Source organism: Centropristis striata, chromosome 15 (genome assembly GCF_030273125.1).
Source record: "Centropristis striata isolate RG_2023a ecotype Rhode Island chromosome 15, C.striata_1.0, whole genome shotgun sequence".
Lineage (NCBI taxonomy): Eukaryota > Metazoa > Chordata > Actinopteri > Perciformes > Serranidae > Centropristis > Centropristis striata.
The window spans coordinates 34420058-34434463 of NC_081531.1; the positions used below are offsets into that span (position 1 = coordinate 34420058).

Below are 14406 nucleotides of genomic sequence, written 5' to 3' on the forward strand. Positions count from 1 at the left end.
AAATTATGAAGCATTGGACAAACCAGAGATGGATGTATTTTTGATATACTGTCTGCTTCACAATAAAAATATTTGAAACAATAATAGTCATTTTTCAGCAAAATCACACTACATTTACACTAATTAGGTTATTTAATACACATTTAGTTCTTTGTTCCTCAGCGCAACTGCGAAGAATTACAACAATGACACCTTGTCAATGGCAGATATTCAGCATAATCTGACTAAACTGCAGGCTGAAACCCCTGAAATTCAGGAGGTTAAGGTCAGAAAATGGCAAGCAGGGGTAACTCACATCGGGAACCACCATCATTTTCTGGGTCACAATGTTGTCCAAGATGAAGGAGAAGGCCACCTGATCATCATCATCCAGTAAGGGGTTGATGGCTTTCTCCAGTCTCACCAGCCTGTCCTCCTTCTGCGCACACACACACACACACACACAGATTTGATGGTTAATGTGAAAGCTGACAACAAGGCGGGAAACTGTAAAACCCAATAAAAACGTTCAACACTCACCTCTTTCAGTTTATTATCACACAGGTCCAGCATGGACTGTGCTACCTGTGTTATTGGATGCTTAGCACCTGGTGGAACAAAAACAGAGAGATGCCTTAGATGAGAGTTTAAATCAAAAGTTAAACTAAAACCAGAGTAAAAACCTGAGTAAGTTTTGAGATACAGATACAAAAAATCTTTCCTGCCACATGCCATCACACTGTACAATAACAATAACAAATAATAGTCTGGTTCATTACATACTGTCACTATGCACTTTATGTGTTTTTTATGCACACTGTTCATTGCACCTTATTTGTTTCACAGCACCAAACATTTCTATACTGTATATTCATATTTATTCTGCACTGGAATTCTACTCCTTAATACATACTCCTTCTTTAGACACTTTATTTTTTATTGTATTTTTATATTTTATTGCTTGAAGTATGCCTAGGTTGTTCTTATTTAATTGTGTTGTTATTGTCTCTGTGTGTAATGCTGCTGCTACACTGTAATTTCCCAGCTTGGGATAAATAAAGTCTATCTATCTATCTATCTATCTATCTATTGAAGAAGGGTGGTTACCCCACCATCCCACTGGCGGGCCAGAAACATATGCTTTCTTTGAAAGAATGCCAAAAATGCATTGTTTATCGTAGAAAGAAAGCATAAAAACAGGCATTATCACTACAATTTGAACTTCCCAACAGTCCTTAAATGCATGGGAAAACAAACATAGGAAAAGTAACTAAAATTAAGCTTAAAATTGTGATATTTCTGTCAAAATCCCTTTTATCTTACATGTCTCATTTAAAAAGTTGCTAAAAATAGACCGTTTGGAATAACTAGATCCTGTTAAAAAACATTAAATTGGCATTGAAGTCAAACTGAAACCAGGGTAAGACTTTAGTCAGTTTTGAAGAGAGGCGCTGAAACACTTTCTTTTAACTTTACCATTGTAAGTGGCGCTGTTTTTGACGATAACTTCCACTGCTTCACGGAACTCCTCCCTCGATGGGTACATTCGCTTACGTACATTCTCTCTCAGCGTCTGCAGGTCCATGGGCCGCGTGATGATCTTATAGTAGTCCTTCACCACCTTGGCATTCACTGGTGTGTGGAACGGATACGTCTACGTGGGAGAGGCAGAATATGGAAAGAAGACACAAAATGACCAAAAAAGACACAAAATGACAAAAAAAACCACACACAAAATGACAAAAAAAAGACATTAAATGACCAAAGGACTAAAACACATTATCTCAGTGAAGACAGAGCTGACTTCCAAAATGATTTGGCGACCCCCAGAAATCATCTCGCGACCCCAATTGGGGTCGGGACCCCAAGGTTGAGAATAGCTGACTTAGTGAATAATCTCTGAGAAGTAAAATATGAGTTATATTAGGAATAAAGGCTCGGGTTACATCATATAGAAAATTTGCAAATCTTAATTTAAAATAAATCTATTTTTCAGTTTCGTTGTTCTTTGGGGTTCTTACCCAAGTGCCATCTAGGGTTGGGGAAGAGGGGAGGAGGGTTTTCAAAGACTGAAAGGGCCAAACAGAGCCCTTTGTTGAGCATTTTTTAACCCAGAAGTACAAAATAAACTTTTGACCACAAACATTTTCTTAGTTTGGATGAGTGCATGCCTGCAGATCTTACATTTGGGTGATCCCGCATGTCATTGATGATGCTCTCGAGCACAGAAGACAAGGTGACCATGGGGTCGGTGCGTCTGCGGTGGATGGCCTTGTGTGGTTTCTGTAAGAAATAAAAACAGAGCTAGAGATCAGCTTAAGGGCTTCTCAGTTCAAAATGTGTCACAATAAGTTATGAAGCGGTGCTTACGTTGAGATAGTCGCAGTGCACAGCGTTGCCTACGCGTCTCTTCTTCTTTGGTGGAAGCTGTTGCTTCGGGAACTTGAGCACCAGAGACTTTCTGCGCACCTCGTCAGCGCTGTAGCAGAGAAAAATGTTATGAAGTGTAGAGCTGAGTAGGGTTGCAAAATTCCCGGAATTTTCAAAGACGGAAACTTTCCATGGGAATTTAAGGGAATTAACGGGAATTAATGGGAATTAACGGGAATTTATGGGAATAAACTGGGAATTTTCAAAATTGAAGGTTGGTTCTTCTTAGGGAACTTAAATATAGTTGAGGAAAGTCTATTTTAGCATAATCTTGACTAAAACAAACAGATGCCATTCAAATACACTTGAATATCCATGCCATTCCTCAATCACATGCACAGAGCACACTGCTTACTGCATGGCTATTGAGACCACACCCCCTACTGGCACTGTGCATGCCTCCATCACACGTACAGAAGATTTCTAGAAGACTGCACCACACTTTTGAGCCTGAAGCTCAAAACTCATTTTTGAATGAGTGGGGTTAGGGGATGGGTGATATTGAACCCAACACTTCTGTTTTTGTTCATCCATGAAACACGTAATTAGAACATGTTCTACTCTACTTACAAATAAATCTGTTGAAATATCTGTTGAAAACATTTTGTATGGATGTTTTCTTATGACTTCTGCTTATATTTATGCTTGAATATAATATATTCACAATTAGTTCTCCTAAATTCCCATTAATTCCCATAATTCCCATTATTCCCATGGAAAGCTTCCAATATGGAATATTTCCAAAATTCCCAAGCTTAACTTCCCATGGAAATTTACCGGAAATTTACCGGAAATTGTCCGCCCCTTTGCAACCCTAGAGCTGAGAGGCCACAGAACGTTTGTTTATTACAGACGAGGACCATCCTTAGTTACCTCTCAATGAGCTGTTTGCCCAGCACGATCTTGGTGCCTTCCACCTTGATCAGCTCCTCGTTGTCATTGTGGATGACGGTCTTTTCCAGCTCCTCCTCCTGCTCCTCCGTCATGGCCACGGGGTTGGAGGGCGGGGCGTTGGTCTGATAGTAGAGTGGGCAGAACTTGTTGGTCCTCATGTGTCCAATGGCTCCACACGCGCCGCACTTTAACTAGGAAAAAGAGGCAAACATTAAGGAACACGCCACATAATCTGCCTGTACTTTATGATAATACTGAAAGAGCAATACTACAAATTGACATAATATTCTACACCAGGGATTCCCAAAATGTGGCGCTAAGGGGTGCGCGAGATGAAAAATGTAATGGCGGTCTGATAATTACACAATTTCATTTTTTTCCCCCCACACAATAAAGACGTGTAAAAGAACATTTCCTTTGTAAAATGTAAAATCAAAAAATTTAATATTTATTAATTAATAAATGCAGGCTAATGAATTTTGTGTCATTTTTTGCATCTATTTTGTTCATTTTTGCATCTATTTTTTGTTTTTTTGGTAATTTTTATATGTATTTTTGGTCAATTTGCATCTATTTTGTTCATTTTTGCATCTATTTTTTGTTTTTTTTGGTAATTTTTATATGTATTTTTGGTCAATTTGTGTCTATTTTGATAATTTTGTGTCATTTTGTGTCATTTTTGCATCTATTTTGGTTTTGTTTCTTTTTCGGTCATTTTAACATGTATTTTTGGTCAATTTCAAAATGCACTTCATCTTAAAATGAAGCGTAGAAGAAGTTATCTTCTTCCATTTTTCCAGCCTGTGTTATGATGACGGGTTTTTTAGCACCACGCTCATTAAAACTTGCTGCAATTTTTGTTCAACGCGGCTCAAAATATTATAACATTTTCCCCAACTTATGTGCTTTCTGCCTCTGATCCTGAGCCTGTCATCATCCTCTTTGCTCTTAAAAGTGGAAGTTTGTGCATAACTTTGTTGCATTATATTGAAACTGTGTTTCAGATTAATTCAAATACGAGAGCTCATTGTTGTGATGGTGATTATTTTATTATATGTGTGTTCTCATTTGAGCATGATTAAACATGCCGCCTTTAATATGGCTATAAAAAAGCTTATTGCATTTTGTTTTTTTGAAGGTGTGGGGGATTGGGGGTGCTTCAACCTGGTTGGGACATAGAAGGGGGTGCGTGGCTAAAAACGTTTGGGAAACGCTGTTCTACACCAATAGAAGACCAGGGTAACACTTTACAATAACCATCTAAGTGATGTTTATAGATGGTTTATAAACCTGTTATTATTAACCATTTACAAAATTCAATGCATATTTAATCTTTAAATGTTTTCAAGCATTTTCTTAAAGGTATATGAATCATTTTGGAATCATTTACATACACAATATGGTGTTAAAAATGTTATTATGAGTGTAAAGCTATTAATAAAGTAATAATTATGTTTGTTTCTGGTAAAGTAATCTATTTGGCATTTATAAATTATAGTTCAACAGTATTACATTTTCTATTTACTATTCTAAATGGCCTATATACGGTTTATAAATGATGATTAAACATTAATAAACTATCTATTTACCATCTATAAATGATGGTTATTGTAAAGTGTTACCAAGACCAGTTGGTCATGGGTTTGCTAAAGGAAAAAAAGAAGAGAGAGAAGTAAGGAACTGAATCGTCAAGCTTACTTTTACCTTGAGGTCTGGCCTCTCTTTGACCTTCTTGGCCTTCTTCTCCGGAGGTCCTTTGATCTTGTCCTTCTCTTGGTTTCTCTTCAGCCTCCTCAGCTGCTCCTGAATCCGCCGGCGCTCCTTCCTCATCTCCTCTCTGTGCTGCTCATCGAAGAGGGCGAACTTTCGTCTGGAAATCCCCAAAGACACACAGTTTTACATTCACTGGTTCAGTTGTGATGATGGCATGGGCCTAATTTAGTGACATTTCTACAATACACCCTCTCTGGCTTTCTCTCGTCTCCACTGTGGAGACTCTAGCAACATTAGGCTGACTCGTTGGTTAACTGTATGATTTTATATAAATGCAAGACAAATATGGGCTGCACCAGTTGAAAAAAATGTAATCGCGACTCTTTTTACTGACATTGCAATATGACTGAAGAGGGAATGATCTTGTTGTAACCAAGGTTATAATAGTTTAGGATTTCTCATTAATTTTTACGTTTAATTTTGTTGTGAATTTTTGTTTTCAAATTCAGTTAGTTTTAGTTCGTTTTTAGAGTGAGTTTTCTAGTTTTAGTTTAGTTTTTATTTTTTGAAAATGCTTAGTTTTTATTAGTTTTAGTTTTTTTTGTAATGGGCTATATGTTGGGTGCGTGATTCAAAGAGGCCATAATAAATGTTTCCTTTATTTCCTTTGGTTTATCATCTCAGCCCCAATAAGGTTATTAACTCTTACAGTTCTGGGTGTTTTGAATTTTGGTTCTAGTGTAAACATCCCAGTCTCAGTAAACATATTTACCATGTGTTGCATGTTCAAATAGAAACACTGAATTATGAATGAAAAAAGTTGACAAAAACGTTTTCGTTATGTCGTTAGTTTTCGTTAACTATAATAACCTTGGTTGCAACTCATTTTTATTGATAAATATATAAAAATTATCACTGTGAGGTTTTTTTGTGCAGCCAAACAAAGATTATTCTGCAGTTGGACGTCTTGCAGCTCAACAATATCCAATTCAGAAAGTATTTTGACAAAACTCTTGCCAACAAACATTTAAAATAATATATTAACAAATATTCTAATTTGGATATTGCAGTAATCCATATGCCTTTTAAAACTCTCATGAATAAGAGTAAGTTTGAATGCGTTTATGTATCTGTTGTTTTTTGTATGTTGTATGTCTTGCTATTGGGTCTAGAGCCTGTAATAAAGTTTATACATATTCCAAGTTTGATAACATCTCAATTAATTGTGCAGTCATAATACAAATATATGCTTTCAAATGTATGTTGGTTGTGCCACATCAAAACCAACTATGATACTACTTTTTGTTAAAAGTTACAAGGCATCTTTACTTCCATTTCATTAATTATATACTGCTTTTCATAATATTTTCATAACATACACACACTGTAAGATTAGAACTGCAGTTTGATTAGTGAGACTCACATAAACTCATCGTCCTTCGTGTTTCGGATCCTGGTGTAGGCGTCGATGACGGAAGCCTTGCGTACTGTCTCGCAGCGGACATATTCCTTTCCGTCCTCGTCCCTGAAGGTGCGATAGATCTTGAGTCGCCGTCCTGTCGCTGAGGAGTTAAGGCTGGTGACGGAGGAGGTGTCATCGTCCTTATGAGAGCTGGTGGATAAGGAGCTGGCTGTAGTGTGAGGGGAGGAAGAGCTCATGGTTAAAGACACAAAAAGCTTTTTTGAACCTCACAGAGCGAACACAGACTTGTCCTCAGAAACACAGACTCACACAAGCCTTTGCGGCGCTCCTTTCGTCCCTTGTAGTCCCGATCGCTCTCCTCGCCCATCAGCATCCTCTGCAGCTCCTTCCTCTCCTGCTCTTCTCGCTCGCGGGAAAGCTGTGAACTGGTCTTCTTGTTCTGCAGCATGTTCTCAATGTTCTTCCCCATCTCCTCAAAGTCGCTGTCCTCTGCTGAGCTGCTGTCCGTATCCGTGGAGAGCACCTCTGTCGACTCTAACACTCTGTGGTGGACGCAGGAAAAAGACGGTGAAGGTGGGCTCAGACAGAATCCTGGATAATAATAATAACATACAATCCTGATCAAGTGTCTCACTTGTTCTGCAGGTCAAAGATCCTCTGGCACTCTTCCTTGTAGCGCTCCTGGTGTTCTGCTACGGAGAAACGAGAACCTCTGGCAAACTTGCTCATGGGTCCCTCCCCTGAACGTGCCTGCTCCGTGGACATGGTCCTCACCACGTCAATCACCTCCCAACGGGACAGCTTCTTGATCTAGCACACAAACAAACACATATTCACTTTAACAAAGCTTGACAGTAAGGTGAAAAATAGAGAGAATAATAGGTGGCAGAATACACGAGTTATCCATTGCTATGCTAATGAAAATGGTTAATGTAGAGACTAAAAGTGGGGTCCTTTAGTCCTCTGAACATGAATGAAAATGTGTGTTTTCTTCAATAGACTGCCAGAAACTACACCGTATATTGTAGACAGGAACTGAAAAAAGGCATCGTTGTTGACAGTTGAATTTTCTGGCAGTCCTTGAACGAATCATTGGTTACATTTGAAAGAGTAACCAAAACAAAGCTTAAACCTGTGATATTTCTGTCAAAATCTCTTTATTCTACATCTCTCATTTAAAATGTTACCAATAAATAAACAATTTGTAATAACTAGATCCTATTAAAAACATCAGATTCTGCTCCTCAGAGACACTGAAGCCATGATTGATTCTGCTGAGACGAACGGTCACGTGACAAATATCCACTGAAAATCTGTTTACACAGAGCTGAGAGGAGATGGTCCTACCTCTTCTTCTGGAACACCAAACTTCCGCAGCAGCTGCTTTGCATTCTTCAATGAGAGTCTCCTCAGGTCAGCGTCTGTTCCTGTCACTGTCTTCTTGGCAGGCTGTGGTTCTTTGTCATCCTAAAAGAGAAACCATACAGAATCAAAGTTTTCACCCTCTATATTTACACAATGTAGACCATGGGGTGGCAGACTTTTGCTTTAGACCAGTAGTTCTCAACCTTTTTGAGTCGCGACCCCCAATTTAACATGCATGTTGTCCGCGACCCCTCACTCACTGAACACAATCTCACACGCACAGTTCAGCTCACCCGAAAAAGAAACAAAATTACCAAAAAAAGGAAACAAAATGACCAAAAAAGACACAAATTGACCACAAAATGATCAAAAAAGACACAAAATGACCAAAAAAGACACAAAATGACCCAAAAAAGACACAAAATGACCCAAAAAAGAAACAAAATGACCAAAAAAGACACAAAATGACAAAAAAAGACACAAAATTACCAAAAAAGGAAACAAAATGACCAAAAAAGACACAAATTGACCACAAAATGATCAAAAAAAGACACAAAATGACCAAAAAAGACACAAAATGACTAGAAAAGCCACAAAATGATCAAAAAAGACACAAAATGACCAAAAAAAGACACAAAATGACCCAAAAAAGAAACAAAATTACCAAAAAGACACAAAATGACCAAAAAAAGGAAACAAAATGACCAAAAAAGACACAAATTGACCACAAAATGATAAAAAAAAAGACACAAAATGACAAAAAAAAGACATTAAGTGACCAAAAAGACTAAAACACATGAACACTTTAACACAGTGGAGACAGAGCTGACTTCCAAAATGATTTGGCGACCCCCAGAAATCATCTCGCGACCCCAATTGGGGTCCCGACCCCAAGGTTGAGAATAGCTGCTTTAGACAGTCTGACCTTCTGTTGAGTGGGCTTGTTGGGCACTTTGACGTAGGAGAAACCTTCTCCGCAGCCTGTAGGATCAGCCACGCCTGTAACTTCCAGCAGGCATTTCCCCTTCATGGCAGAAATGAAGGCTCTTGTTGTGTTCCACGGAGCTGTCCGCACCTAGGATGTGTTGCACAGGATCAACACGGTGTAAATCTAATAACTGCAATCTCAAATCACACACACTAACTTTATTAAGCACCTACCTCGTCATCAATCTTCATTTGAAAGTCTTCTTCATTCTCCTCTTCTGGAGCAAAGAAGGATTTCTCACCATATCCAGCATCCTAAAGGGTCAAAATAACTTGCAGTGAAACTGTGCCACAACTCTCACTTGTGTTAACCATCTGTAATTATTTAGAGGCAGATCCTGTTACCTTGAGTCTCTGCTCTGCCACCAGCATGCTATAGTAAGCGCAGCACTGCTCAGGAGACACCATGGCCCTGATCTCCTCCTCTGTGGGCAGTCTGAAGTCAGGCTTCAGCACCCACCAGTTAGAGTCCATCCCTGGCATGAGAACAAGACACCGTTAGACATTTTCTGGCATCTGTCACCTTACTCTTAAACACAAAATATAAGCAAAAAGCATGTCCATGTCATAGTTTCTATTAGGGGTGTGCCATATCGTATCGTTCACGATAATATCGTTGTTTTTTTTATGGTTAAAAAAAATGCATATCATGATATTGGCAACATTCCTACTTCTTGATGTAGTGGTTAAAGTTGTTTTAATCACAAAAAGCTACTTACTCCCTGTAGCTTTCAAAATAAGAGCACAGTGTGTTAAGAGAATCCACCACAGAATTTACAAGAAGACTGTCAAAATAAGATGCCTTAAATAAAACATACAAGAACCTTTATTCTCCTTTTACAAAATGTCACTAAAATATGCCCCCGGAACCCCTAAATGGTTATTTTTTATTATTTGCTCATACTCTAGAGTCAAGAGTAAATTTTTTTGTATTTGGCAACTGTTGAGATTTGCACTTCAAACTACATTTTAGATTTTAAATTAGTTATACAGACTAAAAAGAAAATTATGTTTTCTATATCTTTTAAAGTATTTCCTAATATCGTCAAGAATATCGTTATCGCAAAAATAGCCTAAAATATCGTGATATTCTTTTAGGGCCATATCGCCCAGCCCTAGTTTCTATTATCCTTGTATGCATGTTAGATAAAAATAGACAAAAATTGCAATTTGCTTGGATGATTCCATTTTTTCTTTCTTCCAAAGAATAAGACTATTATTGACAGCATATGCAGACATTTTTGTAACTTTTCTTTAATAGAAAGTTCAGTTGTATTTTCATAATAAACCAATGACTATTAATTAGAAGTGGGGTGGGATTGAACAAGTTTTTACTTCTTCCCACCCCTTTTCAAATATGTTGTGGCATTTTTATAGAGTGCTTGGCGGCCTTATCAGTGCAGGAGTCACTAGGACTGACTCCTGTTGATGCATTATTATTATTATTGTATTGTTGTTGCATATTTGAAATAAATCATTCAAATCAAAAATCAAATCAAAACCATCTGAATTGAAACATGTTTTTTTTTAAAGATCGCCAAAAATACACTATTTATTGTAGAAAGAAACTGTAAAAAGAGACATTAACGTTGGAATTTAAAACTTAAAACCGTGAGGAATAAGTAAGCAAAAAGAAGCTTAAAATTGCGATATTTCTGTTAAAATCACTGCTGAGCTCATGCAGTTTATCTTTATAACCTCAACATGCTCCCTGATGAAACACAGCTGGGTTAGGCTAGTCCAACAGATGATAATGTTCACTGAAGGGTTCATGAATGAGTGTGGCTCTACCTGTGCGTTTAAAGTCAGCGCAGAGTTTTAGTCGTTTCCTGATGCTGCTCTCCGAGTGTGAGGGAAAAGCTTTCTTTATATCCTCCATCCGGATTCTCCGGGGCCGGTCTTTGCTCTTCCAGAACAAGCGGTAAATGAACACCTGCAGAATACAGATTTGACAGTCGAGCATTTGTTTTGCAACAACAGCAGCAGCTCAAGTTTCTGGTAGAGTTCAAGGGAACAAACATACCTGCAGGAAGTCTCTGATGTGAGTGTTGGCTCGTTTGGAGTTGGGCCCTGGAACCTCAAATAAGGGGCACTGCTGTCCCACTACAAATATGTCCACGATCTCTCTGATGTATAAGCCGTGTCGCGTTCGTAGGACCAAGAAATCGGTCTCTTTCATCTTGTGCAGGTAGATGGGAGCACGAAAGAGGTTGTTTTCAAATGCCTAAAAGAAAAATACATACACTACTGGTCAAAAGTTTTAGAAAACACCAACTTTTCCAGAATTTAATTGAAAATTATGCAGTTTAATGTCTCACATTTGCAACATTTAAAATTCTTTATTGAGCATGATAGTGTTTTGAAAGTAAAAAAAAGATTCAAAATCACATTTTATGTTGGACTAAAGGACTAAAAAAAGACACAAAATGACAAAAAAGACACCTAAAGACACAAAATGACTAAAAAAAGACACAAAATGACAAAAAAAAACACAAAATGACAAAAAAGACACCTAAAGACACAAAATGACTAAAAAAAGACACAAAATGACAAAAAAAGACACAAAATGACAAAAAAAAAAGACACAAACTTACTTACAAAGACATGAAAATAATAAAAAAAAATGGACAAAATAGCCCAAGACTCCATAGAGTTAAGTTGTTAACCCATTTCTTGTTCCCTGAAAAAGGCCTACTTGTATAATTCTGAAATGTACATTATTTTTCAGTTTTGGTTAAGCTTACCTTTTTTTATTTACCTCTGGCAGTTCACCACTTACCTTTGTACCCTTTCAAGCTGTTCATTTGACTTGAACTGCTTGAATTGTGACCGGTAGTGTACATCTCACTGTTTACCATTATAACAAACCAGCGTGCTTCATACGGTTACCTAATCTGAACAGTGTGTGTTTAACTAGAGCGGTGCCGACCTGAAGCAGCTGTCCAGGATGGAGAGAACCGAGGAAAGGGGATGTGTGGCAGTACACAGTCTCTCCATATTTGCAGTCAGGTGCTCCAGGATCCTTTCCAGGTTTCTGAAGAATAAAGTAACATAATGTACGTCAACAACTCTTTCCTACTACTCTGCCTGAACACAAAAACAATTCTTCAAAGTCTGCACATCTCAGAACTCACCCTTTTGTTATTAAACTTTTTATTTGCAGCACATACAGTACAGGCCAAAAGTTTGGACACACCTTGTCATTCAATGCGTTTCCTTTATTTTCATGACTATTGACATTGTAAATTCATCAAAACTATTAATGAACACATGTGGAATTATGTACTTCACAAAAAAGTGTGAAATAACTGAAAACATGTCTTATATTCTAGTAAGCAAAGGGTGGTTACTTTGAGGAATCTAAAATACAAGACATGTTTTCAGTTATTTCACACTTTTTTTGTTAAGTACATAATTCCATATGTGTTCATTCATAGTTTTGATGCCTTCAGTGAGAATCTACAATGTAAATAGTCATGAAAATAAAGAAAAACGCATTGAATGAGAAGGTGTGTGTCCAAACTTTTGGCCTGTACTGTACATGTCCTACATCTTGTAAACATGTCAAGTCTTTTCATCAAAACATAAAAAGAAAGAAATGGTTTTAAAAAATAATATGAAAATCAAAATCACATCTATAGCCCTGACTAATAGTAGTATAGTTATTGAAACCAGATGAGTGGAGTGGAGAACTCGAGAGGGGGTTTATCACTTTAGGAACTCACCCTTTTGTAGTAGTTTTTGATCTTAGTGGCCAAACCAACTTGCATGATGAGAGGGGGGTATTCTTCACTGTACTCTGCCAGGATCAGATCTCCATCTTTACCGGTCAGATCCTGAGGTGTTCTCATGAAGAACATGTCTCCTCCTCCTGACGCCTGTCGCTCCTGCTCTCGCATCTGTACAGAAAAATGTCAACAAAGAAACTCAGTCAACTATTGAAGCACTTAAGTTTATCTGAGAGTTAATGACAGCGCTGGTATTATGCAGGGCTCCACCTTGGCTTTCTTCTTGATGTGTTTGAGCAGCGGCTGGACGGCGTGGGGACCCGGCTGAGCCAAAGCTCCAAACGAGTACTTCTTCAGATTCGGTCGATGAAACTGGCGCAGCTTCATGGGACCCATGTGAGTGGGGAAGAAGGGCTGCCTCAGCTCCAGTGCTGGGATGGAGTGCTGTTAAAAGACACAAGATGTACTCATCAAATTAAAATTATAGTCTTTACAATAGTTTTCACTCTGTATTATTTGGCAGGATTCTATCAAGTAACAGTTTACAGTATACACTACCGGTCAAAAGTTTTAGAACACCCCAATTTTTCCAGTTTTTTATTGAAATTCAAGCAGTTCAAGTCAAATGAACAGCTTGAAAGGGTACAAAGGTAAGTGGTGAACTGCCAGAGGTAAATAAAAAAAGGTAAGCTTAACCAAAACTGAAAAATAATGTACATTTCAGAATTATACAAGTACGGTAGGCCTTTTTCAGGGAACAAGAAATGGGTTAACAACTTAACTCTATGGAGTCTTGGGCTATTTTGTCCATTTTTGAATTATTTTCATGTCTTTGTAAGTAATTTTGTGTATTTTTTTGGTCATTTTGTGTCTTTTTTTTGTCATTTTGTGCCTTTTGGTGTCTTTTTCTTTAGTCCTTTAGTCCAACATAAAATGTGATTTTGAATCTTTATTTTTACTTTCAAAACACTATCATGCTCAATCAAGAATTTTAAATGTTTCAGTAATGTAATTTCAGAGTACACTGAGACATTAAACTGCATAATTTTCAATTAAATTCTGGAAAAGTTTGTAGTGTTCTAAAACTTTTGACCAGTAGTGTAAATTACAATTCAAAACATGACGTCAGTTCCATCTTTACTTTACTGGGCTGCTTACCTGAATGATGTTGCCACCGAACGTCCCCCTCAGGCCCTGCTGTTTAGGATAGTAGAACTCGTCATTGGAGAGGTTCCAGGGATCCTTCACTTCAGGCTGTGACATGTTCTGAGTAGAAAAAGAACATATTTCCACTGAAAATAATGTCCTTTAAGCATCTGAACCCCTGGAACATATGTTTTCCTTTAGAGATCGCCAAAAATATCCAGGTTTATCATAGAAAGAAACTGTAAAAACAGGCATTGTCGTCGTCATTTGAACTTTACGACAGTCCTTGAATGCATCATGCGTTTCTCAAGTTTCCGTTAGAAAAAGTAACCAAAACAAAGCTTAAAATTGTGATACTTCTGTCAAAATCCCTTTATTCTACATGCCTCATTAAAAAACGTTGCCAAAAATAAACAGTTTGGAATAACTAGATCCCGATAAAAACATTAATTTTTTCTCTTGCAGGCTTGTGTTTTATCTCACAGGTGTATGGTTCTAAGCATAACCATGACCTGAACCGTTTATTAAGGCTTCAAGCCCATTTTTTTTAATAATATGCACATAAATGTAAAGTTGAAGTAAAATCATACCAATTAATTACTTATTTAAACTTTTATCATGTTATCTTTGTTTTCCTATTATAAATTGTTCTTTGTGTTTTTTTGTTGATGTTTTTTTCTTTATAGCCATTTATTGATGCTGTATCGTATACTAGCATTGGAAAAGTGGCATAAAGATAAA

General features: G+C 37.5%; 1 protein-coding gene across 4 annotated transcripts in view; it reads right to left on the reverse strand.

Annotated features, from left to right (window-relative positions):
• Positions 1 to 14406, reverse strand: part of taf1 (TAF1 RNA polymerase II, TATA box binding protein (TBP)-associated factor) — a 34169-nt gene that overhangs the window by 8662 nt on the left and 11101 nt on the right. For 2 of the 4 annotated variants that reach the window (XM_059351674.1, XM_059351672.1), the window contains exons 13-32: positions 13678 to 13785; positions 12790 to 12963; positions 12517 to 12690; positions 11721 to 11825; positions 10815 to 11015; positions 10583 to 10724; positions 9137 to 9267; positions 8966 to 9046; positions 8730 to 8879; positions 7787 to 7906; positions 7074 to 7249; positions 6749 to 6981; positions 6440 to 6647; positions 5008 to 5173; positions 3283 to 3494; positions 2350 to 2458; positions 2164 to 2262; positions 1456 to 1633; positions 520 to 587; positions 296 to 418 (exon numbers count right to left, since the gene is read on the reverse strand). In XM_059351674.1, coding sequence (XP_059207657.1) covers positions 296 to 418; positions 520 to 587; positions 1456 to 1633; positions 2164 to 2262; positions 2350 to 2458; positions 3283 to 3494; positions 5008 to 5173; positions 6440 to 6647; positions 6749 to 6981; positions 7074 to 7249; positions 7787 to 7906; positions 8730 to 8879; positions 8966 to 9046; positions 9137 to 9267; positions 10583 to 10724; positions 10815 to 11015; positions 11721 to 11825; positions 12517 to 12690; positions 12790 to 12963; positions 13678 to 13785 — 2958 coding nt within the window. Of the gene's footprint in view, positions 1 to 295; positions 419 to 519; positions 588 to 1455; positions 1634 to 2163; positions 2263 to 2349; positions 2459 to 3282; positions 3495 to 5001; positions 5174 to 6439; positions 6648 to 6748; positions 6982 to 7073; positions 7250 to 7786; positions 7907 to 8729; positions 8880 to 8965; positions 9047 to 9136; positions 9268 to 10582; positions 10725 to 10814; positions 11016 to 11720; positions 11826 to 12516; positions 12691 to 12789; positions 12964 to 13677; positions 13786 to 14406 lie in introns of all 4 variants that reach the window. The other 2 variants (XM_059351675.1, XM_059351673.1) reach the window with 1 other exon arrangement.